The 26,066-nt window shown below is 31.0% G+C and overlaps 1 protein-coding gene across 1 annotated transcript; it reads right to left on the minus strand.

Annotated features, from left to right (window-relative positions):
- Positions 1 to 710: 710 nt before the first annotated feature.
- On the minus strand, positions 711 to 16,391 carry LOC130444899 (CD151 antigen). The gene is made up of 6 exons (XM_056780261.1): positions 16,156 to 16,391; positions 9,059 to 9,143; positions 8,631 to 8,822; positions 6,200 to 6,369; positions 5,044 to 5,266; positions 711 to 3,716 (listed from the first exon to the last, which is right to left on the minus strand). Exons 2-6 carry the CDS (start codon positions 9,134 to 9,136, stop codon positions 3,669 to 3,671), a joined length of 711 nt encoding a protein of 236 aa, XP_056636239.1. The 5' UTR covers positions 9,137 to 9,143; positions 16,156 to 16,391; the 3' UTR covers positions 711 to 3,668.
- Positions 16,392 to 26,066: the final 9,675 nt, after the last annotated feature.

Here is a 26,066-nt window from a genome sequence, read left to right on the forward strand (position 1 = left end):
ATTCTATGATCATTATTATTTCTATAGTTCCACGGACACGTCAAGAAGCACTACTTTTGAAAGTTATGTTCTCGTCTCACATTTTAGTACAACCAAAAAAAGAAGTTGTATAAGTTGGATTTCGAAATTTGCAATGATTTGAGTACCTTTTGTTTTACGTAAAATGGACCGATGTGTTGGTTTTTCGTAGCAAATAATTCCTTACGAATTTCTAACTGTGTATTCTTATGTCCTGCTTAACGCTACAAGCGCTGCATAGTTTGGTGGCCTGGTGAGGTGTAAGTAAAAATTAGAAATAACAAGAACACGTTTAGATACTACGTAAATGTTCGTTATTTTGAAGATGACAAGGTAACTGAACTAATTAATTTGCTTTTGAAAAGAATAATCGCGATAGGCTAATATACCCGAAGTCCGAAGTATACTATAGTGGACACAGAAGCTTGATTATAGTCAAAGATATAGAGTGACTAATTGTTGTGATTTGATAAACCACTTTTAATGATATCTGGAGGTATGCGAAGAGAGTAGCAAATAAAAACTGGAAATACCGTTTGGATAGAATAAAATTATTTAATGTGGACTTCGTTTTTGAATTTATAAACAAAGAGAAGCATTGTAAGGATATCGGATATCGTTTGGACATGGGGATTTTGAGTTTTAGGTTGCTGTTGATGAAGGTTTTAAGGAGTCAGAAAGCAAAAAAAATGTCTAGCCTCTGCACAAGTGATAAACATTTATTATATATACTTTTACAAAGAGATCTGCTTCAATATTTCGTTGAACATACATAAATTCACCTTCAGTTACAAATATCTGAAAACAGCAACATCTATACTGATCTTTAAAAATATTAGAAACTCTAAATAGTCTAAAAATAAAAAGAATGAACAATTGTCTTCTTATAAATATATTTTGTACTTTAGTATTGATAATATTCATATATGCTGAAAAATATTTTTTATTATAATATGTGCTAGTCCAAGTATCTATAAATGCATGTTAGTATATTCTATAAACATTGAATAGTGGTGGTGTCTAAGACTAGTGAAAAATATGCATCGTATATTTCATCTAAAATTTAACGAATATTTTTCCCTGTAAAGTCCATTGATGTACGAATTAAATTTTAAACTACTTTGTGGTGCAATATTTCAAATGAAGAATTGTGGTGTTTGTTTTAAATAAATAGTCTTCATTGTCATGGCTTGAAACACAAATTTATTCACTGGTTTATCGACAAACACAATACAGAACACACTGAGAGTCAATTCTTATGAAAAATTATCTTCGATTGGCTAAACATACAAAATATGTATTTTAAATTTGAAACGGCTCGAAGCTTAATCGGAAGCTGCTGTATGGGTGCTTCGAAGTTTCTAAAACTATATTGTGGATCTTATTCAAGAATTTGGGAGAATAATTTGAGCAGAAGCACTAGCGATGAAGCTTCTATACAGGACGAATATCAATCAAAACCGAAGCAAGATTTCCGTGACTGCAAGTAAGTAATTAGATGTTTAGGAATTGTGTATTGATACTGTTTACTAGCTTTAGCGAGTATTATACATTTGCAATTTTCAAATGATTCTACCAGAGGAATGGATTAGTCAAGAATATCAAAATTTTATGAAACTTGATTCTATAGGAAGTGTACGAAGTTTTTTGCTCAGTAAACATATGTATGTTGGATACTATTAATATTTCTTTCAATCCTTCAACAATTGGATATGAATATAGGTTAATAAACATTGTATGAATTGTTTTGTAATCCATATTATCAAAGTTGACATTTTCATGGTATGTCTCAGTGCTTCCACAGTTACCTGTTGTTCAAAATGCATTGCGGATCTCTGCAAGTTGAGCTCTCTAGAATATTAATAATACCAACTATTTGTTAATCTTAAAGTATATAAATCATTGTAATTATTTTTATTACGAGCACACCTTTTTAGATCTTAATAATCATATTTGTTTATTTATACAAGATGGTACTCATAATGTTAAAATTAATTTGATTAAAGAGAAGGAAATAATTTCTGTTATAATTGAATGGAAACAATTACCATTTTTTTTAGTTGAAATATAATACTGAATTCTATAAGTTTCAATATTATGATAATTAAAATGAATTGGATTGAAAATGTTTTCTATATTATTTTAGGTAGGTTTCTGTTTTTAAACTCTTATTATCTGCTTTAATTGGGAACAAGGGTCGATAGTTGTTTCATTTCAATAGCAAATAAACGATAGGTGTCTCTTATATTTCCAAAAAAAAAAATAAATACATTCTGAAAAGGATAAGAGTGCTAACGCTCTCATTCATAAACGGCATAGGAATCAATTGAAAATAGAAATTTATATTTTCCGAGTTGTAGAATCTAAGTATTCAGATAAATGCGAATAGGAAAATACACATATTTACAGTGTATGTTTTATTATAAACATACTAATTGAGCGTAATCTTCTCGTATAAAAATTTAAATGTTTTTGCATAATAGAATATTATGTTCACTATTTCTTGAAATTTAGTATATTTAATTTATGAACTTATCGTGTACAAGGAGAACAGAATTTTGCTGTAGAAATATATGTTTATTTAAACATACATAACCCCGCATCAACTACTAAGAGTTATTAGCATGGGAGACATTCACAACATAGTACTATAATTTATAATAATGAGACATTAGATTTTAGATATCAAATTTGTGTCTCTAATTAACATAGCACTTCGTTTCCGGATGAAGAGAGAATTGATTTCAAATTTTTTCTTAGCTTGTAGCGTCTTCTGTGAATCTGGTTTGGTATGTTTAACATAAAGACGCCGTTTTTTTTGTTAGAGGATATTGATGTGTTCAAGAGTCTACTTCTTCTTTTCCTTTTACTCCCGTGTGTGACGATGGCCATAGAAACAAAATGTTTTTATGTTATAAGGCATAAAGTTCCATTTTGAGTTGATGGATCGGGTGTGATGGGTATAAAGTTATAAAATCTTTTAGTGTGCTTGATGAATCAGAGACGATTAGGGATTTTTTTTCATTCACTGTTCTGCACATTTTTAGAGCATGGAGTGTAGCAAATGCTACTCCAGTGTAAATACTACATTTGTTAGGTAGACGCAGGGCAGATTTTTTGCCTTTACTGAACTTGGAATATTTTTACACCAATTCATCGAAGGATATTTGTATCTGAGAGGGAGTGGCAGTCTGTTTTTCAAAGAGATGTTTCTATATAAGGTATTTGAATGATCCAACTCAGGTACATTATTCAGTTATTCAATCTACTATTTTGTATTAATATTTTCCTGGATTGAAGTTATCGCGTGCATTAATTTATGTGAAAATTTGATAAAAATCTTGATAAGTTGTTGTCTTCTTGATAATTTTATTGTTTTACTTTTTGAAGATAAGATATTTGAATACAGTACTTCGAGAGCTGATCGTTTTTAACAAAGTATATATGCATTTGTCAATTTTCTGATAAAACAGTGTATCATTAAGCAGTTACCTACATAATTTGATTCAAATAACTCGATGAATATTCTAATGGAAGAAATTAATTATTCTTGATTACCACAATTAAGTACAGAACAAAATGATCACATATAAATGGATTCAATAATTCATTCCTTATAACTTCACTTATTTGACGATGGCAATCGCGGTTTATTCCAATGATTTGAAAAGGTAACACGAGAACACCATGCCCAAAATCTGAAAATTCAATAGACTCATTAATCACCTTTTAAAATATTACTTTGCTTGAAAAACATCGTAGACCACGCTTTAATAGTAGAAGGTGTCAATTTTTATATACCACCCTATATATTTCAGGTTCAATTTCAATATATAAATCAGACAAATTCTCCAGTGGGATCAGGAACAATATATTAATCCCCAAATGGAAAATAGGATTGAGCAATATCTTATAACATCACTCAATAAGCCGTGTGATTGAAACACAGATGGCGCTGTAATTGTCAAATCTATATGACGTTTATGAAGTACCAGCTTTCAAAAGACTATGTGCAAAATTTCATGACATTTCGATTAGTTGGAAAAAAGTGACAACCGTTGAAGTAACGCTACTTTTTTTATTTTCCAAAAATTAGATTTGCTACTGCAAATCAGCAGTTACTGAAACTGAAGCTATTTTTCAGGCAAAAGACAAATCCTTCTTCAAGCACGACATCGAAAATTTAGAGAAGTGTTGGAATAATTGTATTGCTCTTGAACGACATTACATTGATGAATAAAATTGATTTTTGGCAAAAAAGTGTTTTTCTTAGGTAGTCACACGACTTATTGAATGAAGGTGGTTTAACTAAGTTTCCAAAAATCTTTCTTTTTAGTACTTCTAAATGAATAAGCATTTCAAAAAACGCCTGCCATAAGCTTTCTACCCGTAGTCAAAAACTTCATTATAAACAATCGGTTTTAGATGTCTTAGCTACTGTCTAAATGGGAGAATGTGATTTGGAGGAACTCTTTTCTAAAGGCGGAAATACAGAGGATGGTATAAATTGAGACATTGAGTTGGTATATAGTTACATTTTAAATAAACATCAATGGAATACTGTAATATTATAATGTATTGCTAAGCTTTTTTTCCAAATGTAGTATTCCTCGCTTCTGTGATTGTTACAAAATACCTTTATGGTTATTTTTTTGCTCCTTCTTGGAAATTTTGATTATCAAATTGGAATAGAATTCTCTTCTCTTTTTTTCACATCAAAAACGTTACATTCATTAAGTTTAGAATATGATATATGAATATAACCGTCGGGACTGTTGGGTACTGGTGTAGTTAACAGTTCTATTATGTATTGTCTATCAGTCATAAGTTAGATAATATATTCTCATATAAGACCTTTTACTCTGTTTAGTCGACTCGTTTTTGCTTCCTAAACCAATCTCTGCATTGAGAAAATAATGAAACAGAGAGAATGGAAGCAAACCAGTTGGTATCCAATTAAAATAACTCAACATTGTAAGCAGAAATTTGCATCAAAACATATGTTAAAACGAGTGTAGCACTTACCATAAGACATGAAACTGCAATTCCAGCAGTACCTATGACAACAGCGTGCGCTTTGACAAAATTTTTGGTAACCCCTAGGCATCCGTCTTGATTAATTGTGAATTCATTATTTCCTTCAACACTGTTACATGGAACTGCTATGCCATTAGCTGTCATTTTACAACAAGATCTGGGTATGTTATTTTGCCAATCTTGGTAACCATAAACTCCACAACATTTCAATCTAGACTCAAAGAAAATGATTAATGAGTATCTTCGAATATGAAAAATAAGAAACAAAAAAATTCAAAGTAGATAATTTGGAAGTTCACTAATTTCACGGTTTTGAATTAAACAAAAAGCTTGAATGCTTATCTGTTCCTCGACACCATCTCTTGCAAATAAAAAAACTATTTAGAATGCCAATCGGCCTGCTACGTTTGCCCTTAAATATTTTTTCTATTTCTTCAATTAATTATTGTGGAGTTACATACATACAAAATGTAATGCTAACAAAATTGCTTCTTCATAGTCCTCAGTAATTTTTCCAATCTCATCACTTAAAGCAAATTTTGTTAACTCATTCCCGTGTAAATTCGTATTTTCATATTTTAGTGCCTAAGCTTCTTATCCCGATCTTTTCTACCTACTCTGTTCCTCCTTAGTAGTTTCCAACCAAATCTCTGTTTTTTTATTTTTCAAAGTACCAAAACCAAGCCAACAATAGTTACACCACTTTATCATAAACAGCGGCAACTCCACAATTTAACCACAGTTGGGCTGCAACCATCAACTCAGATAAGTTCCAGTTCTTATATGAAGTATATTTGTAAGTTGATTTGCATTTATATGCTATGTATTACTCAATCAAAACGAATTTAATTGCTTTTCAATAAATCTATTATTACTGAAACTTTTTTTATTGTTCTTATCGTATTCGGAGATTTTTTTTAATAAATTTGTTCATTTCAAAAGCATTCTCCATTTTTCTTTCGTTCTAAAGCTAGTAGCTTGTTCATCTCATCCAGAAGGAGACCTTGAGGTTATAATACTTGAAAACAAATTGAGGAATATATTGAGATTTGCTTGTTATAGCTGTGATATATTTGTAATTTTGTGAAAGAATGTATCAGTGTGAAATAGATCTAATAGATCCAAATTGGATTTAGATACTTACTGAATCTGGGTTTGATCCCATGCATCTGTTACAGCTTTATTGTTTCCATAATCTCTTAGTGAGCTCTCCATTCCAATTCTTATTGTATTATCTATTTTACCACGGAAGACATAACCTAATATTCCTCCGACAAGCATTGTGACGAAAATCAAGAAAAGAATGATGAAGTACTGAAATTTTAGAAGCATATTTAATTAGATATCTTAATAGGTAATGGATCATATTTGTTGTTGATGTTTTATGGAATCCCTTCGTGAGATTAATACGAAACTAATAAGCGTATATTTTTATGAGACTTCTTATCAAATGAATGACTCACACTCGAAGTTAAAATATTGTTTAAAAGGAGTGATTGTGGGTGTAAATATAATTTATATACTGATAGTATTCACGTAAATAAATTACATAAATCTGTGGAAATTATGTAAACAATATAGTATGGTCTTCGATTGGCGAACCTCTTGTCTTTAATTATGGGTATAATATCAAAAAACTACATTACAAAATGATTCAATAACATCATCCATTTATCAAGTATTCTTCATGCAATTCCAGGCACACTTTCAGAATTTGCCACAAATTATATTGAGGATTTATATCGATTTCAAACATATTATAATAATATGAGTATTTGAAAGAGAAAACTTACATTTTTAGTTACGTCTTTAATAATAGTGAACTTATAATCAATTGCTCAAACAATTACTCAAATTGGTGTGAACGACTTGAAGGGTCACTGATTTTTCTGCAAACAGCTTACTCAAATTTGGCCCTTTCTCCTAATTGAATTAAAGAGCTCGTAAGTAAGCGTTGATATACTTTTAAAAAGACACATTTGTGTCAAATAATTATTTTTCAACAATTATAATCAGAATTGTTTTTCACAGTACATATTTAGAGCTGTTGAACTTAAGAGGTTGAGGCAGAACTTCTTGTTTTTGAGAATATTTTCTTCGTAGAAAAAATAAATAGAGACGAAATCCAGGGAATATGTGAAAATTTGTATCCTTTTGAGTAATATTCAATTCCAGAATTCAGCAAAAGCCGACGAAATATAATTGAATTTGCGAGTCTCTAAAAGTAGTTTTGAAATTAAACAGTTTTTAGTTACTACTAATACCACACATTTCATAACAAGCTCTTTGCATATTTTTCTTCTTTGAATAATATCGATTTTGAGTGAGGACTATTTTTGGAAAATAAACTTTTGCTACGTTTATTATTTGAAGTTGCACGACATGATGTTTTAAAAGAGTATTCGTTTTTGTATTCAAATTTGTGGTAGTTTCTCAAATAGAAATAGCGTTTTTAAAAAGAAGTCGTATTGGAAGTTCCGGGAAACAGTCGTTTTATGTAAGCAGAAATCGTTATGGGTTTCTATGATTGATAAAAGTTTCATTGACTTCCTACTTGCTATAAGTTTCAGAAAAAAGATTGCGTACTAAATAATTTTTTAAATCTTTATGAATATATACTCAAACTTTCTTTTGCTTATTTATTCGGATTTATATACGTCTTCATTAACCGTCAAATTAATGGACAGTGAAATTCTCATTAACGTAATGCCTATCGTAACGATATTATGGGTACAAATACTGTAATATCTCTCTAATTTTTTTGCCTGATAGTTTCATTAAAATTTTAATGAACAAAAGAGCTGGAGACACCTTTCTAAACAGAAGGATGGAAATCACCAGCATCTAACAATCTAATTCTTTTTTAGTGGTCCTCCAAGGTACTGGAAGTCATACCCATCCATTTCGAAAGAGATAGTTGACGCTAATCATCGGGTTGATTACTGACCACGGCAAAGCATCTCAAAACGGTGGGCATAACGCGAGACGCTTGAAGCTGGAGATGCAAAACTGAGTGGTAAAGTCCATTCCACGTATTGTTAAACTGCGCTTCTTTCCAGGGTGTTTATAAGAATTTCTACTTTGCTTACCCAATGAAATTATAAATGTACATAAACAATTTTTTAGACAACCAAGCTGAAGACACGAGATTTGAAGCTTTTGTAACCTATTTTTGCCATTCATTGAATAATGGTTTTTCGCATCTAAATCAGATGAAGAGACTTTATGCTTGTCTCTAACTGCTCTTAATGTTTATGTTCAAGGAAATTCTATATGAACAATGTATCATCCGCGTACATATGGGTTTAATAGATTTATAACGGAAATTATTTTGTTTGCATATGTTTCTTTGTATATATTCGGACACAATATATTTCTTCCAGAAACCCTTTTTGTTAATGCCTTAATAGAAATTTACACCTTTTTGTGATCCTGTTTCAAAATAATTATAAAAAGATAGATAGCTGAATTAAATACTATATTATGATTGTTGTATCCTGTTCTGAAATATCGGAAAAAGATATATTAATAGCATTGTTATCATTTATTACATTCATGAAATTTTTATCACTTACTATGACTAGCATACATCGAACTTCCTTCACTGATCCCACGCAACCAAGACATGATATGAATGTGACTAATATTCCAGTAGCCAGTAATATATAGGCCGCTCCAGCATATAGATTCGTTCCAAGAAGTTCATTGGCGAAAGATTTATCAACAATCGTCCAAATTCCAATGGAAACTACTACAATCCCTCCCAACTGCAAACATTAATGTATTGTTTAAAATAGTGGATAATAATTAAGAGATGGAAACTAATATTTTAAATCGTAGACCTTTGCCTATATTTCAATGAATAAAATTCTTCAATTGTAGTTTTAATTGGATGAAAAACTGACGGAAATATGAAATTATAAGAAACATTATTTTCATATATGAAAATCCTCCACATTTTGATGAAATATCTAAAAGGTACTTGAAAAATGAATATACTCACAAATATAATGAAGTTTACAATGAATAAACTGTACTTTATAAAATTTCCACAGCCATCCATTTTTGTTCCCCAACCCATTTTGTATCTGAAACAATTCGATTTCCTTATCAAATTTCATATTGACGAATAATTTTTTTTTCATAAAAGTGATCTATAAAACAATATATTGTTTTTTCTACAATTTGCTTCAATTTGCACCAATTTCTCAACTTTTATATTGATGTAAATCATAAATAATATGTACTTGCGTCATAAAATGGATGATTCATATGAATGGTAGAATAATAATTATATATTTAATGAGTTATCTATGTAATGAAATAGTATGGTAATACTATGGTAATTGAATTGAGGGTATCCTATCACAGCAATGGGTTTTCCCACAAATAAATTGTTTTATTCATTCACAAAAATTTACAGAATGATTTGTTGACGCTATTTTTTTATCTTTTTCAATACAGTAGCTCCTGGAAATTTATAATTTCCCTGTACAAGCATAGCATAGCAGTCAATGGTGGAGCACAATTAAGTTTTAAATAAAAAATTTAAAACTCAATGAGAACATCTGCAGAAGAATGATGGATGTATTAGTTGTAGAAGTCATCTCCTCTTAGAAGCGGAGAAAGCTGTAGTGCACAAACTGTTAATTAATTAACCGCCCAACTTCTCATTTGAAGATGTTATATGTGGCTCTTCACAGTTTAATAAGATCAAAGACCAGCTATCTTCAGTTTTACATATGTTGGAAAAAAAGGTAAACAGCCTTAAATGTTTTCCAAACATTTTTTTGCAGTGCCTCCAAAGATGGTTTAGTGATTATTAGCATGAGGAATGTTGTTTAATTTTGTTTTTGGATCAAGGAAAATATTTAGGAGCTTGAATTTGCCAGGTGTTTAACATCAGTTACTTTGAGAGTGATCGGGTTGTTGGGTCACATAAAGTTAAGCCACATATTTTTACTCAGTATATTGCAGCGTTAAGAAGACTAAGAGAGTTGATTGTTATGCGTACTATATATTATCAAATATGTTTTGATCTTCCTGTCTACCGTTCATAATGAAAGATACCACTTACAGCTGGGTAATAGTCTGCTTTGTTTGAGGTAAGTTGAATAGGACTATCAATGTAATTGAGTGACGAATTTCAGTTATGTCTCGGGATGCATTATGGTAGAAGAAGGTTGAGAAAGCAAAGTGACGTAGAGAAAGTTAAAATTTGATAGGAAACGTCTTGGTCACCACGATATGGGTATTGATGATGGTTTACTATTAGATCTAGTAGTAGATAACCATAAGTTGGTTTAAAAGGTAACATAGTAGCTCGACGTTACGTTCATACTATGCAGAAGCTTATTTTTCATTAATACAATGCCACACCATATGTTTAGTTAAGATCATCCCGACATACAGCTTTAGCCTGACCATCTAGATCGTCCATTCTGTTTCTAATTAATCATATCCGGATTATGGCAGACTGTTGTATTCGCAATATCTTCCACAGACCTTAGCAGCGCTTTTTTTTGAAGTAGACGTCAACTTTATCGAAACTGAATCCCATCAATGGATATTTAAGAAATCTCGAGTTCATAACAAATTATTGAGCCAGCTTCCTCAATTACTTTCAATAATTTAATATGTATTTGTTTTAGTACCCAAACGGCGATATAAAATACTGGCTAACAGTTTTGAATTATTCGTTCATGAAAAACTTTCGGTTGGTTAGCTGGTTGGTTTTCGGTTAGTCCCTTAAATTTTGTAAAAAATTCAGTTTCAGTGTTGAATAGTTTTCTAAAATTAGAAGCATTATATAATATTGTGTTACCAATTAAATTCTCCTACTTTTTTGAACACGAATTTTGAAAAAGTATTGATATATCGTTGCAGTCTGTTAAATTTCTATGAAAAAAATTGGTATTATCCATAAGAAATATCATATTTTTAATTAATTTTTTTTTTGTATTCAATCTAATATAATTTATCTTGTCAAGGCAGAGATATGAAAAAGAGGGCCTTGGTAATAAAGTCTATAATTTATTATTGCGGATTTACACAAATGTTCTTGATGATAATGGGTTGAAAACAAGAAATAATCTTTTATTATAGATCAAGTTCATTCTTACAATAACCAAATCAAAACATGGGGACACCTTTGAGATAAAAAAAATTATAACTATATATATTATGATTGTGACCCAGTTTTATGCGCCACACCTATGGAATTTTACGTAAATTCTAGAAATGTCACATTTCATTTAATGAGTTAATCGGTTCGTTGAATCTAAATAGAAAATATAAAAAAAATTTCCAATAATTTTTTGTATCAATCTAATCACAACTTACAAAATGAATATAAAATAACATTACATTATCAAAAGTTATAAGGAGTAAGTCTCTGATGTTCTATTGTATACAAGTGAGATTAATTAGCTACTATGTTGGAACGTGTTTGCACGGAAGGTATTTCAACTACTGAAATGTTTGTTCTTAGAGCTATCTTTAAATATGCTGCTTTTTCTCGAGTTTCTTCTCCTATATTGTGCTGTCCCAGTTTTTTATCAATAAATTCACACATTAACAAAGGAAAACCGGGAGCAATGCCGCGTTCTTAAACTAAATCAAACGTATGAATTTTTTATAAATTTATTTTTAATTAATAATGTAATTACCTTCCTTATCAAAATTATTTTGTCAAATATTGTGCTAATTTGCAATGAAAAATCTATAAAAATCTATTATCTCGAGATGACATGTTGGACGTTTCCCAAATTTTGCAAGAAAATGATATAGCAATCAGGAAAAATGAAACTATGAGAATGAGGAAAAGGGCGAGTATGATGGTTGATGCGTACCTTCAACCCCAATTCAATAATTTTTTAAAGGTTCGTTTTGTACATTGCTTTCTTAAATTGTCGTATTGCTGATTAACGCCTCTCTCTTTGACAAACTCCCGATACTTTACGATTAATGTTGGTTTTACTTGATCCAATTATTCACTATAAAGATCTTCATTACGAGTATGTCTAATTTTCAGTACAATTCTGCACTAAACACTAAAAAAAATTTTTTGGAATGTGAATTCGTAATCCCAGTACTTCGGAACGATTCATTCAAATAAGTTTTCCGTTACGAATTATTATAATGGACCCTCTTTTCTTCTCTAATCAAAACGCGATCACAAAACGGTTCTGTATCGTGCCGTCTATGCAATATGATGCATGTGATGGATCGGTTTTCATGCTTATGAGGGATGAATTGCTCTATTTATATTTCCAATCTACCGCAAATGTTATTGGGTAAGTTAAGGGTGTTTATTAGCTACTCGATTGTTTAATGTGAATTTGTTTGGATTTCCACAATATGGGAGCTTTTGTCTTGCCGGGAACGTTTTTCGTCTCCTCTACTATTAATCCCAGTTTTATTTCGAGGTGTGTATGAGAACTTCTAATTTGCTTTCGTATGAAATAAAAAAATGTATATAAACAATTTTTTAGACAACCAAGCTGAAGACACGAAATTTAAAGCTTTTGTAATCTATTTTTGCTATTAATTGAATAATGGTTTTTCGCATCTAAATCAGATGCAGAGACTTTATGCTTGTCTTTTACTGCTCTAAATGTTTATGATTAAAAAAATGGGAGCTTTTGTCTTTCCAGGGATGTTTTTCGCCTTCTCTACTATTAATCCCAGTTTTATTTCGAAACCCTTCTGTTGTCCTATATTTTCTAACCATATTAATTTCTTAACAATTTTTGATATTGTAGTTGATGTATTCCAAAATTCCAAAATCTTTAGTTCTCTTAAGATTATTAAACACGCTGCCGATTTTCATTCCACTTGGTTTGTAATGTTTCAGAGAAAATCTGCTTTTCCAAGGAAATAAAAGGTACTCTGACATCAACTATAACTTCCCATTCTCTTTTGGAACGTCGTTTCATATTTGTGACACTAAATTCACAAGTTTTCAGTGTTCGTTGTTGTACTTGAAGCATTTTTATCATAGTTCCATTTTGCCAATTCGTAAACAAAAACGTGTTGAACTTTAATATTTCTTGTATTATATCTCAAACTTTCATATAATAAATCAACGAAAATACAAAACAAAATGAAATGGTAATGGCAAGACCATAATTGTTCAATCGAGTCCGCAATGTAATGAGAGAAATTACATTGTAATCTTACTAAAATATTTTTATGTCACTTACATAGCATATAGAGGGATATCTGCTCAATAGTTTCAGAAAAATTGTGAGAGTAATTTATTAATTTGAAAGTTTCATGCAATGTCTTTGAGTCCTACTGCATTAAGCATGGGTCTACAGTCAAAATGATTTATCATTTGCATATAAAACGACTAACATAACAAAATTCCTGCTAACATATAAACATTAGTTTTTGTTGGGCAGTTATCACAAATAGAATTATCCAATGAAATCAACGAGAGAACCATGAGTTACAATTTGTCTGCCGTGCAACTAACTTGCTGATATCAGATTTATGAAAGACTAATCCCAATCGTTCAAAAATAAATTTAAATAATTAGAAGTTTCATACAAGAAAACTTTCAAGTTAAAGATTTGAAATGAAGATTCAACAACAACAGGAACAAAATTAAATTCCAATAAAGAATTGATAATCAGCAAGTTTTACATTTACTACCATACTTGTATTACTCAGATAATATCAATGTTGAAAATATGAATATATTGAGGGTTCTTTTAACTCTTTTGTGCGCTATAGCCGGCAATATATTATAAAAAAAATCGATTCCTTATGCTTGAATAGTGGATTAGGTCATCGCTATCCACGTTATAATGTTATTGCAAATTACCTAGCAACTATCATAACAATCAAATAGTACGGTGAAAATTTGTCAACTCCAACCACGGTCAAATGATAAGACATTTGAAAGAAAAGAACAAATTATGAATCAATCGATCTTATTAATAGAATAGAGCAGTTTTAATCAATAAGAGATAAGTTTCGATGTGCTCTCCTTTAGAGAAACTATCAGATACAGATGAATCAAATTCTGTACGAGTTGTTTACACTAATAGATTTTCGCGAATTTGATTTTCTTTCCCTTATTGGGAATATTTGAACTGCTATGTACGGTCTATGATTCCTTACACCCCTTTGCATACCTATTTATGTCTGCGGTATACCAATCCTATAGACTACTGCTATCTTGTTCATGTGCTAAATCCATGCGTTTCTCTGTTTACTTCTCAATTTAATGATTCCTTTCGTCTCCCTTTCGTGCCTTATGACTGTGTTTCTTTTTAAATCTCTCAAACTGTGTCTTGAGATTTTTTTGAATTGTTTTAAGTCGGATACTTGGGGGTACATATACAACGACTGTTGTATACATCTGCTTACTCGACCTTAATAATACCCATTATTCACAGCAGTGATTAATGAATTCCGTTTATCACTACTGTCAGATGATTCCTTGTTTTAGCTATATTATATGATTTTGTTACAAAAAATCGATTTTTATAATTTGATCATTTAAAAACACTTCAAATTTAGTTATATATATATATATATATATATATATATATATATATATATATATATATATATATATATATATATATATATAAAGTTGATTTTATTAGACCAGATTCGAATCTGGGCCCTCCAGTTTAAAGGCACGTAGCATTAACATGAGCATGTGTTTCTCAATGTATCGTGGTTTCTGGATTAATTTATGAATAAGTTACCTTTAGTAACAATATTTGAACTCAAACATTAGTGTATGCTTAGATTTATCAGTGTTTTGATATTTTGTGTTAAATTATGATAAAAAATCAAAATAAAAACGGTTATAGAAAATGAGAGTGACTTTTCTTCAGTACCACTAGAAATCAGAGAAGCTGCTGAATTCGCCTTATCGAATTTACTGTCGGAAAGTCAAGAAAAGTATATAATAAAGGCTTCAACAAAATATTTATTAGTCGTGGATGAAGTATAGTATGCTACTCGGTGATTTATAAAATTCACCCCGTGAATAATAACCTCCATGATACACTCGTGAATATACTAATATACTCCATTATTTAAATAGATGTAAAGCTATGAAAATATGTGAATTAACTAAAGCAGATATCCAGTTTTCAGTTGTATTATGAGTTACAAAAATAATAAGAAGATATTATTGATCATAGACCATTTATTCGATGGGAATTACACTGAGAAACCTATCCATGCCACATCATCATCTGATCTTTTTTCTCATGCCACTAGACTATATGAAACTAGGCTCAGAATATGAGGAAATAGATACTAGAAAATAGTCACTAATGCCTCCAAACAATAATTATCAAATTAATCAATCTCAGCCTCATATAAACTATATCAGGAGTTAGTGCTACTAACTGCAGTTGTAGGAAGGATGGATATAAATCGCAATGCTGTTCTTGAATCTTAACTGAATATATTGAATAGAACAAAAAAGTAATAAAGAGATAGAGCTAAGTAATGGAAGCAACTTCAAGATTGTATAGTTAATAGCTTATTCCGAATGATGTAAATAAGAAGAAAAATAGGTAAAGTAAATATCCAATGTTGAATGTAATTTGAGACCTAAGATAAATGCAAATACATATATTCTGACCATATAAACGACGAAGAACTTAAATGTTATGTTAAAATATTGAATACTAATAAATCATAAGTAATATTAGTTTCATTATCTCTAGATTATCAACAAAACTTATTATTATTAGTTATAAAATAACATTAGTTGATTCTACGAGGAAATATGTGATATCAAATTTTAATTTTCCCTTTTTAAATTAGAAGAAAAATAAATGATACTGTATGTAACAGTTTACTACTGACAGTAATTTATCAACAACGATCTGAAAGTTTGTATCATACACGATAACAAAGCAGCATCAAACAGGTGAATTGTTTTTTCCATATTGGCGGGAAACTGAACATTCTTCAACAGTACCAATTTTATGGTGATAAAATATTTCAAATTGTATACTTAAAAGTGTTTATTATTCATATCAATAATAAAAACTATCGAATTTTTCTTTCATTCTCGTAAAAACCTCGACCTACTTAAAACAAAACAAGTCTCTACACTACCTTTGTCTATGTTCAATCCACGCGAGTCAATTACTTCAGAACAAGTTGTATAACTGGAATTCACTTATTCGATCAAATATAAAGAAATTTCTATTACAGCATTCGCCAATGAGGTAACCCACGTTCGCACTTTTCGGGAATGATCTACAAACCTTAAATGATATGAAAATATTGCGTGTTCTCCTACTACGAATTATTACTTCTCTTTAATACATTTCGTGGGAACGAGTTAGTACGGTGTTGCCCATGGTTGGAGTTGGATTTCTTCTATAATAAATCATCAACTGACCATCGTTCGCAAGAAAACGATGAGAACAATAAAAGCAATACAGGAAACTTTGGCATAAATGTCTTAATTTAAACAATTATAAATAATAAGTTCATAGATTAAGTGAATATGTATTTGCTTTTTTGGTATTAAATTATATTTATTGCGCTTTCTAAAATCGAGCGTATACTACCAGAATGATCGTATAATTCTGGTTTAGAGTTGAAATCATGTAACTAGTGTGTGTGGTGCTACTAATTCTTGTAGCTACTGGAATTTCGCCAAATACTTTGTATCAGATTCTCAGATGAAGGCTTTTAGTATTATGATTATTGTTGTCAAAGTAGTATCCCAGTTGGCTCAAAAAATCCACTTAAATTTGTCTCCAAAAGTCGAATTTAATATGAACAATGACCATAGGCAGAGTCAAAGGAAAAACCTTATTAAAACCCAACTACAAAAAAATTTTATTTGTAGTATGAACGATAATATTATGATGTAGATAAGTAACTAGAGATTGGGGGCTAAGGAGTAACAATGAAAAGTTTCTTGAACAGGGTTACTAAATATTATTTTCATACTTATTCAATAAAAACGATACCTATATACTTTTAAACTTTCTTTCTTCCATAATAGGTCGAACGCTTGTTCATTCTTCGATATCTTTCCTCATCCTGGCTCTAGATTGTCACTTCATGTCTTTCTTGGTCGACCCTAGCTATAGCCTGTCATTCCACTTATATATTGGTTCCAGTGTTTTTACGCTATGATACCCATTTGTTAATGTTATCTATGTCACATAATCGTCTTCACTTCTTTCTCAGTCTATTAGTGTTTTTCCCGAGATCTGCATGGGATTTTCATTTCTGTGGTCTCCAAGAGTTGTTCCGTTACTGATATATCTGGTGTTGTTTCTGTTATATAGGTAGTTGTCGCTTTATATTTTCGTGCCTTTGTTTCTTGCCTTAGGTGTTTGGTCGGCCATACTATGTTCTGAAGACGTCCCGCGACCTTATTCAATCTAGCTACTTTTTACCTTATCTTCTACGTCTCCATAACTGGTTATATAAATTCCAAGGTACATGTATATTGATTCTCTGTTTTTTGTTTGATCTTCTTCTCGTAGTTCTAATTTGCATCTAATAGGCTCTTTAAAGACAGAGAATTATCCAATCAAACTCATTCCACTGCCTCTAATATTCTTCAGGAATAACTTGTGAATATTGGAAAGGTATTGAGATTAATCTTTAATTAAATTTATATATATGTTATCTGATATTATATATCGTTACAAATTTTGCGTCTCTACAATTTATTCATTCTCCAAACCAAAAGGGACTAAAATTAGGTCTCTCGATTTATGAAACTTGTCACTTTTCAATATTTTAAAATTTTTATCAATTTTATACACGGCTACAAATTGAAAATGATTTAATAACCATTTTGATTGAAAATATCACTTTATATTCCATAATATATGTTTGCTCTTTCATCTTCTAAAACATCTATTCATCATAAGATGACAAGATAACTGAATGTTCAAGACATCGATGCGTTCAATTTTGTGTTCTAATATTTACACTACCAATCCAATCTTATCATAACGTAAATGTGTAATACTCGTAATTAACTTTGTGATAAAATATAACCAGTATTAAAAAAGATTAAAAGATTTTCAATGTTTCCCTTTCTTAGGTTGTTGACTATTATTTCAATATCATATTTTCAATGTATAAGAAATATTTGAATAGCTGACAACAATGTATGAGTGGAACGCGAGTGCATGGTTAAGTGTGAACACTCCCTTCCATCATAACTTAGTCTCTTGTGGAAGACGGTTCACCTGCTTCTGTTAGAGATGGGAAATAACTATCCATGTACAACAGTAAATATAATTCTACAGCATGTATGAAATATTCAGAAGTATACATGCTTTGAGAATTAATACAAATGTACATTTCAGTCATGTTTTCAATGAAGATTTGGAACTTGGGATATAAATATTCAGAAAAAGTTATGTTATATTGGAAAAACTGTGAATGCAAGTACTTAGTAGTAGAATCGAAAACCGAAGAGAATGGCAAAGAATTCGAAAACTGTTGACAATTTAATACCAAACGGAGTGAAAAGTACCAAAATTGGGGTATGTGCGGTGAACGACGACTCTCGAATCAATGAAAACCTTCACCAAGAAATAAGTCATTAGGCAAATCCAGTGAAATAATAAGAGGGGGAGACTTAAATGGCAGAGTTGGTCCAAAACCCAGTTTTGGAAAAATTATGGCAACAGACGCAGAATAGACAGAGAGAGAGAGAGAGAGAGAGAGAGAGAGAGAGATAGAAAGAGAAAGATATGGAAAGAGAGAGAGAGAGGAAGAGGGGGAGAGAGGAAGAGGAAAATGAATGATTTACTTCATACTAAATTGAATCATGCCAACCTCTGGTAGATTGTTGAATTCTGCCAAAGAATAATGTCTTTCAATCAGAAACGCCTTTGTCAATTTCGGGAACTTATTAAATAAATTTGTCATTTTTAATTCTGAAGGAAGCTGATTAAATAATTTCTTAGCACCGAAGATGAAGTAATTTGTTACCAGACTAGAAGTGGTTATTGTTAAGTAAATGTCCAAATGTTTTTATCTAGTAGGGTAGCTATCAATGATTCTAAAATGAAAAGAGCAGGGAGAGTTAAAATTTTGTATTTTTCAAAATAGAATTCGCATTGCGTTCTAGTATTTAAAACATAAATGTAACGAATAGCTTTTTTTTGGTAATTTGAAGATAGATTCGAAGAAGTGGAAACTACAAAGCACCCAGAAAGGCAAACAATAGCGAAGATGCGATTCGATTAACGAGTAGTAAGTAGTTAAAGCAGTACGAGAAACGAGCTGCTTAGATACAGATTCAATGGCAAAACACGCAAAAAATAATTTTTTTGCCTCGGTCTCTCGGTATAAGTAAATACCAATGAAGGGTACCGTCAATATGTAGACCTAGAAACTTAATCGAATTTGAGGATCGTATTGAGTTATTGTTGGGTCTTAGTGGCTGTAAAACTTCTTTGTAGGATAAAACTAAAGTTTTCTCAGGGTTTAAGCAGAGACCAGAGACCAGGACATATTAGTAATGAAATTTTTGGCCAATAATTCGTCTATGACATCATTCATGAATATCAAAAAAATTATTGGACCTAATTTGAACCCTGAGGTACATCGCTGTCAACTGGTAAATTACTCAAAACTTCATCATGAACTTGTACCAGTTGTTTTCTACATTCAAGGTAAGATACAAACCATTTTAAAGGAACACCTCGGATACCATAATACTCTAGTTTGTTAATCATAATTTCATGAGGACCACAATCGAAGGTCTTAGCGAAATCACAAAAAACCGAAGTCGTTTAAAATTGAATATTAAATGAGGTATACACTTCATTAAGAACAGAAAACATAGCGTTATTAGTGCATATATTAGGTAGAAAACCAAATTTTATGTTTACAAAGAAAAAGCAACAGATGGTTTTTCATTATTCTTCCCATTATCTTTGATAAGATTGCTAATAATGCAATGGGACGATAGTTACTAGTGTTATTTTTCTCTCTACCCTTGTGCGAGTGGGAATCATCTAGGAAAAAGCTCCTTTTCAGAAAATTTGTTGATTGGACAACATAAAACGTTAATAATCACTTCTGGAAACTTAAAAAAAATAACTATTTACAGGTCTAAGGAAGAGACTGTCAGTTATTCTTTTATAAGGAACAAGAAGAGAAAGAGCATCACGGAAATATTTTAGGGCGAATATTCTTACTAACGTCACGAAAGAATTGTTAAGTTCGTTTAGGTCGAGGTCCATAGTATTTGATGAACGCATTTTGTTTTTCAATATTTAACTTATGCATATAAAACGTACTAGAATGAATGGAACCTCTTGTTCCACAAATTTACTTAAACAATACAAGGAATTTTAAATCTATGATAGACTACGTAATATTGATGCAAAATACTGCATTTATATCGTACAATGTTGGCGCAAGATATTGTAGTGACTATTATCTGCTGAAGGCAAGGGATTCCCCATCAAACCTGGACCAGAGCATTTCAATCTACCGAAATATTGCAGAAACATAGAGCACATATATTATAACCCGGAGAAATCTATATACTGTCTATTTAAAGTAGCATAAGCAATAGTCAGGTGAAATATCAGATACAAAGAATCGTGGGAAAGAAAGTACACAAGAGTTGAAACATATCTTGATAAGACCAAAAGCACAGAAAGCTGAAAATTGCCACGTTCACTACAGCTAATATCTTATAATTCATTGATAAACTAGAAGCTTCTTCTGTAAATTCTTACAAGACCAAGAAAAAATTGAAGAGCCCGAACATATAAACAACATAGTTGTTCTAACAACACTCTTTAGAAATGGAAAATGTTAGCAATGGTTCAGAGAACTAATAAAGTTTGGGATACAAGCTTCCCAAGACATAGTGAATCATACTTCACCTATAAGGAGGTTAGCAAAGACGGAAATTATAAAATAACGGTATGAATAAGAAGATTATATGACAAAGTGCTCTAAAGACAAAGTGCTCTAAATGAGAATAGAACAAAAGTCTGCTGAAGACAGAGCTTAAAAATAGACTGGAATCAAATAGTCGATCACCTTTTTTGTTTTACACAAATCCTTGAAAAGTGAGAACCGTAAAAGTCCACTGATAATTTGAACACTTGAAAAATACTCACGATAGCGTACTACTTGTCAAACTATTTGAAGCTCTGGAACAACAAACAATAATGTTACGATTATAAAGGATGTTGACGAAATTTATAATAACGCCTATATATAAATAAGAATTGGAAAATCACTCTCCAGTGGTTTAAATGCAAACAAGGAATCAAAATATGAATGTTGTTTATCTCACACGTTTAATAATATCTTACGAAAACCTCTTATATTGGAAACGTGAATGAGAAATGGAAGTCAAGAAAAATATACCAGTCAAACCGTAGAATGTCATGGAAAATGCTAATATACATTTGGGTATGAAGATTACAAGTGACGGAATCTTGGACTAAACTATTGAGCACAGAAATATCTACAAAAGAATAGCAATATCAATACTACACAGCGTTTTATGGCACTGCCACAATAGGCATCGGATTTGTAGTAGTATAGAAAGCATTGAAGTGAAATAGAGAAGTTAAAAGAGAAACATATACTAACTACTTAATTGATGAGCCGTAGGCAGATTATGATTAGAAAGGACAACTGATAACCGCATTCGAGAAATTATGGGTGTGATGCATATAATAGTGGATGATATAAGAATAAAGCAACTAAAATGATATGGTAATAAATGGTTACGTCTACCGAATAAGGAACAAGAAACTGTAAAAATAAATTATTCATTGGAATCTAGCGAAAAGACTACGCAAAAGTTGGCTAGAAGCATAAATAAGAAGATAAGAGCTGATAATAGAAGAGGATTTCGGGCTGAACAGAAATTCGTGGCGACTGGGTTTTGAAAGACGACTGTTATATACGAGGATTAAAATTTTCCTCATTACATTTAGCTCCTGCATTTTATTATTATATGTAGACTTTATACGGGTACGAGCGAAGGATAGGGAAGTAAAAATCGTAAAAAAATAATGAAGTGGATTCCGCAGGAGAACAGAAAGAGAGGAAAACCAAGATTATCATGGATCCATAGAATAAGGAAATTGATGATTGTAATAAATCTGAACGATAAGAACTGAAGCTAGGGAAGAGAGTGGCAATTAGGCATCAGACAATTTTATATATTTATTTTATATATTTGTAAAGTTAAAAGAGAAAATGAAACATATAATTCAATCAGTTTATTTTGTTTTACGTCCTATAATTGTTTTTCAAGCTTGATTGAATATGCGATGGGTCTTAGAAGTAAGGTTTCTATGAAATACTTTTCTAGTAAATTTAATTAATATCTTCTATCACTGCCCTAATTATATAGATGTTAGTTATTTTATAACTGGTGAGATTTTATCAACACAACTCTAGCTTCAAAATGTAGGTAACTACCTCCACAATAACATGACACACCAGTCTATAAATGCAATATAAATACTATACTTTCACCATCTAGTGTACGATGTTTTCACTAAAAACTGGTTGGATTTTACGTAGAAATTATTGTTGATGTGTTCGACAATGCGATACGATGAGTCAAATATGCAAGGTTACCTCGAAATCAAATTATGTTAATTGTTTATACGTGTTACACTACACTGTTTTCCTTTTACGATTACATAATCAATTGCCATCTTAAAGAGGAATCATTTATTATGTCTCAATAGTTATGAAAGTGTTGTAATATATAGTTTTTGATATAATACCCTAACTAACGAGTTCATAGGAAATATTCAAAATAAAAATTTATTTCTATAAATATCCTTAGCCAACCCTCTTCGTAATGATTAAAACCAAGTGTAAATTTTTTCAATGTCTTTGGTTACTGGTATCATGATATTCTTCTCAGCTATTCGACATGGACTAATTCATTCATAAACTTTTTTAGAGCGAAAAAAAATTACCTTCACTTGGTTTCAAGTTCATAGATATTAACGGGACTCCTGCATTTCCCCGAGGCTCAGCTCTTGGGCTGTTATTTGTAATATTAATAAATAACAATGTTTTGATTCTAATTGTTGTTTATACAGATTATTTCAAATTACATCATTCTATAGTAAATATCAATGATTGCCACTTCAATCTGATATAGATACGATGTTACAACAAAAGAGTCCTTCCGCTTAACTCTATCTTTCACTAGAAAATTCAACGCCATTCAATTTAATTATCGCATCAAAGTGCTTGAAAAGTCTGTAGCATTCAATGATCTTGGTGTTATCTTCACTTTTCAATGCATTAATTTTTCTAAAACGAGAGTCTCTTATATGGGATCCGCGCAAGCAAAATAAATAATTTATATAGATGTATATTAAATATCTCTGGTACAAATCTAACAACATTTTCCACATTGAGGATCTCAAAAAACACTGTTATTTATTTCAACTTCCACCAGCGACTTTTTGACACTCCTTCTATAAGAATACTTACTCCCGAAAGCTGACATAAACGAAGAAAATTTTATCAGAGAAAAGACTAATAAATATGTTATTTTAATATTAACGTATACATTTATAACCACTCTGTATATTTTTTATGACTGGTATCATTTTTTAAATTTTTAATTGTAAAAGCAAATGGTGGTAAAACCTTACGTATGAGTGCAGTGACCGGCATCAAACGTATGCACGTGTCATTATTTTAAATACAAACATTAAGGAACTTTATTAAGATATATTGATAACGAAAGGAGAAAGATGACTGATTACTACAAATTGATTGTTTTTTTGTTACGAATAGTTTCCAATTTATTATACATATATTATTGCTACTAAATACCACCCATTTTTGATTATCATATTTTATTGTGTTTAATACACTTATATTTATTAGGTTTTATCACTGAGTTATTAGAACTAACTTCAAAATTATGTAACTATAAATACGAGTGATATCCCTGAGAAACTATGGAGACTCATAATGCAAACAAAACCATGTTCTGTTCCCTATTTTAATCATATCGGATCACCATTCGTATAATATTATTTACTTTGTTCGAAATATGTCCACAGAAATCTAGATTATATCCAAATAATCATGTTAATTTCTCAAATGGATTAGGTTTTGAGTGGGTGTGAGCAATTGCAAAATGACTAAATTTCATTTAGTATTCAAAGTATATTATACATTGTGACTTTGATGGAATCCGGTTTTTGAACGTTTCTGTTAGATTTTTAATAAACGATATACGGCACCATCTAGACTGCTGGTAAACCAGATTTTTGCGAAAGGTTTCTTTTCAACGATATTTGAAATTTCTCGAAATTTATTTATATCAAAAGATAATAGAAATACAAATTTACCACTAACTTGTTTATTTGTTTGTAAGTGAATCCGCAATTCCTCGACAAAATTTCGATTTCAATATTAAGGTAATGAACACCCCAAATACTTTTTAAATGTAAATAAACATAATACGAGGATGGTCCTAGAAATACACGACCTGACTCAGAGATTGTGGTAGTTGCTTGAAAAATACCACTTTTCAAACGTATACAATCTATACAGCATATGTTTCAAGTTTGAAGACGCCACGTTATTTAATATTTGTTTGGCAGTCATCAATATTGAATGCTTTCAGAGAATTTGTACACATGGAAAAAATTCCACAAGGCGGTACATCGCATATTAACTGAAAATTCGGACATGAGAAAGCTGTGCACAAGATGGGTATCGCTTTTACTCACAATGAAACAAAAACAGCGCCGTGAAGATGTTTCCCACGAGTGTTTGGATATGTTTAACAGAAATAAAGCGGAATTTTTGCGCCGTTTAACATCAATGGATAAACGTGTGTCCAGCACTGCACACCCAAAACAAAAGAAAAATCAAAATAATTGACTGAAAAGCGAGAACTGGCTCCAAAGAAGGCCGCTCCATATGCAGGCAAGGTAATGACATTGGTTTCTTGGGATGTGCGTGGAGTAATATTTCTTGACTATCTTGAAAAGAGAAAAAATATCAAGGGCAAGTATTATGCCAACTTAAGGCAACGTTCAAGCGATTAAATCACGCAAAAATGACCGCATTTGGCTAAGAAGAAAATGTTGTTTCATCATTGCACCAGCTGACATGTCCGTTATTGAAATGCCCAAAATAAGAAAGTTTGAATTGCTACCTCATGCACCATATTCGCCAGATTTAGCTCCCTCGATTTTATTCTGTTGCTAGACTTGTAAAAATGGCTCGGTGTTAAAAAATTTCCCAGCCATGGAGAGGTGATGTCGGCAGTTAATGGCTATTTTGACAAGCTTGACGATTCTTATTATAAAAAGGGTATCGAACTTCTTGAACTGGGTGGAGCGAAAAGGAGATGTTGAAAACTAAATATATTTTTTTTTTCCAAAATTTTTGTTGAATTAAATTGTCCTTACAACGGAAACCTATTTAACAATAAACAATAATAGAAATCATGTAAGCTATCAAACTGTTAAAAATGCTGCAAGTTTTTTTCAATCCAAATATTCTTGTGTTGTTATCATCTAATTTGATTGCAGTTTCTAGTAAAATACAATCCAAATTAAAGGTGTCGATCCGTTCCAGGTACTTTAGCTAGAAATTTCGACAGGCGTCAATAAGAAACTGATAATTTTTATATACGATATGAAATTAAGTGGGAATCGTTTATTTTTACCTAATATTTTAGTTAGGATAGAACATCAATTGCTTGAGAAATTTTCTTACAATGTAAAACGCAAGGTTGATTTATTAAATTGATGTATTGAAAAAAGGTTCAAAAACTCATTTTTACACGGTGTTCTCTTGGTGTTAAATTTTTTCTGTTCAACCCCGCATCTTATATGTAATACTTTTACGTTGTTTTAAAGTATGTACAAAAAGTCCCCCCTATACTCGTATAGTTAGCAAGTCTTCGTATCCGTTGCTATGGAAATGGTTCGTTCAAACAAAAGCAATTTCCTGTTTGTTGCTGACTTTTACGTGTAATCTTTGAAGTGAGATCGTAGAAA

The sequence above is a fragment of the Diorhabda sublineata genome, chromosome 1 (genome assembly GCF_026230105.1).
Source record: "Diorhabda sublineata isolate icDioSubl1.1 chromosome 1, icDioSubl1.1, whole genome shotgun sequence".
Classification (NCBI taxonomy): Eukaryota; Metazoa; Arthropoda; class Insecta; order Coleoptera; family Chrysomelidae; genus Diorhabda; species Diorhabda sublineata.

Coding starts and splice junctions, on each gene's coding strand:
- LOC130444899 (XM_056780261.1), bottom strand. CDS start 9,136: ATGGGTTGGGGAACAAAAATGGATGGCTGTGGAAATTTTATAAAGTAC. Junction 6,370..8,630: donor TTCGATGTATGCTAGTCATA/GTAAGTGATAAA, acceptor CTAAAATTTCAG/TACTTCATCATTCTTTTCTT. Junction 3,717..5,043: donor TTGCAGTTTCATGTCTTATG/GTAAGTGCTACA, acceptor TTGAATTTTCAG/ATTTTGGGCATGGTGTTCTC.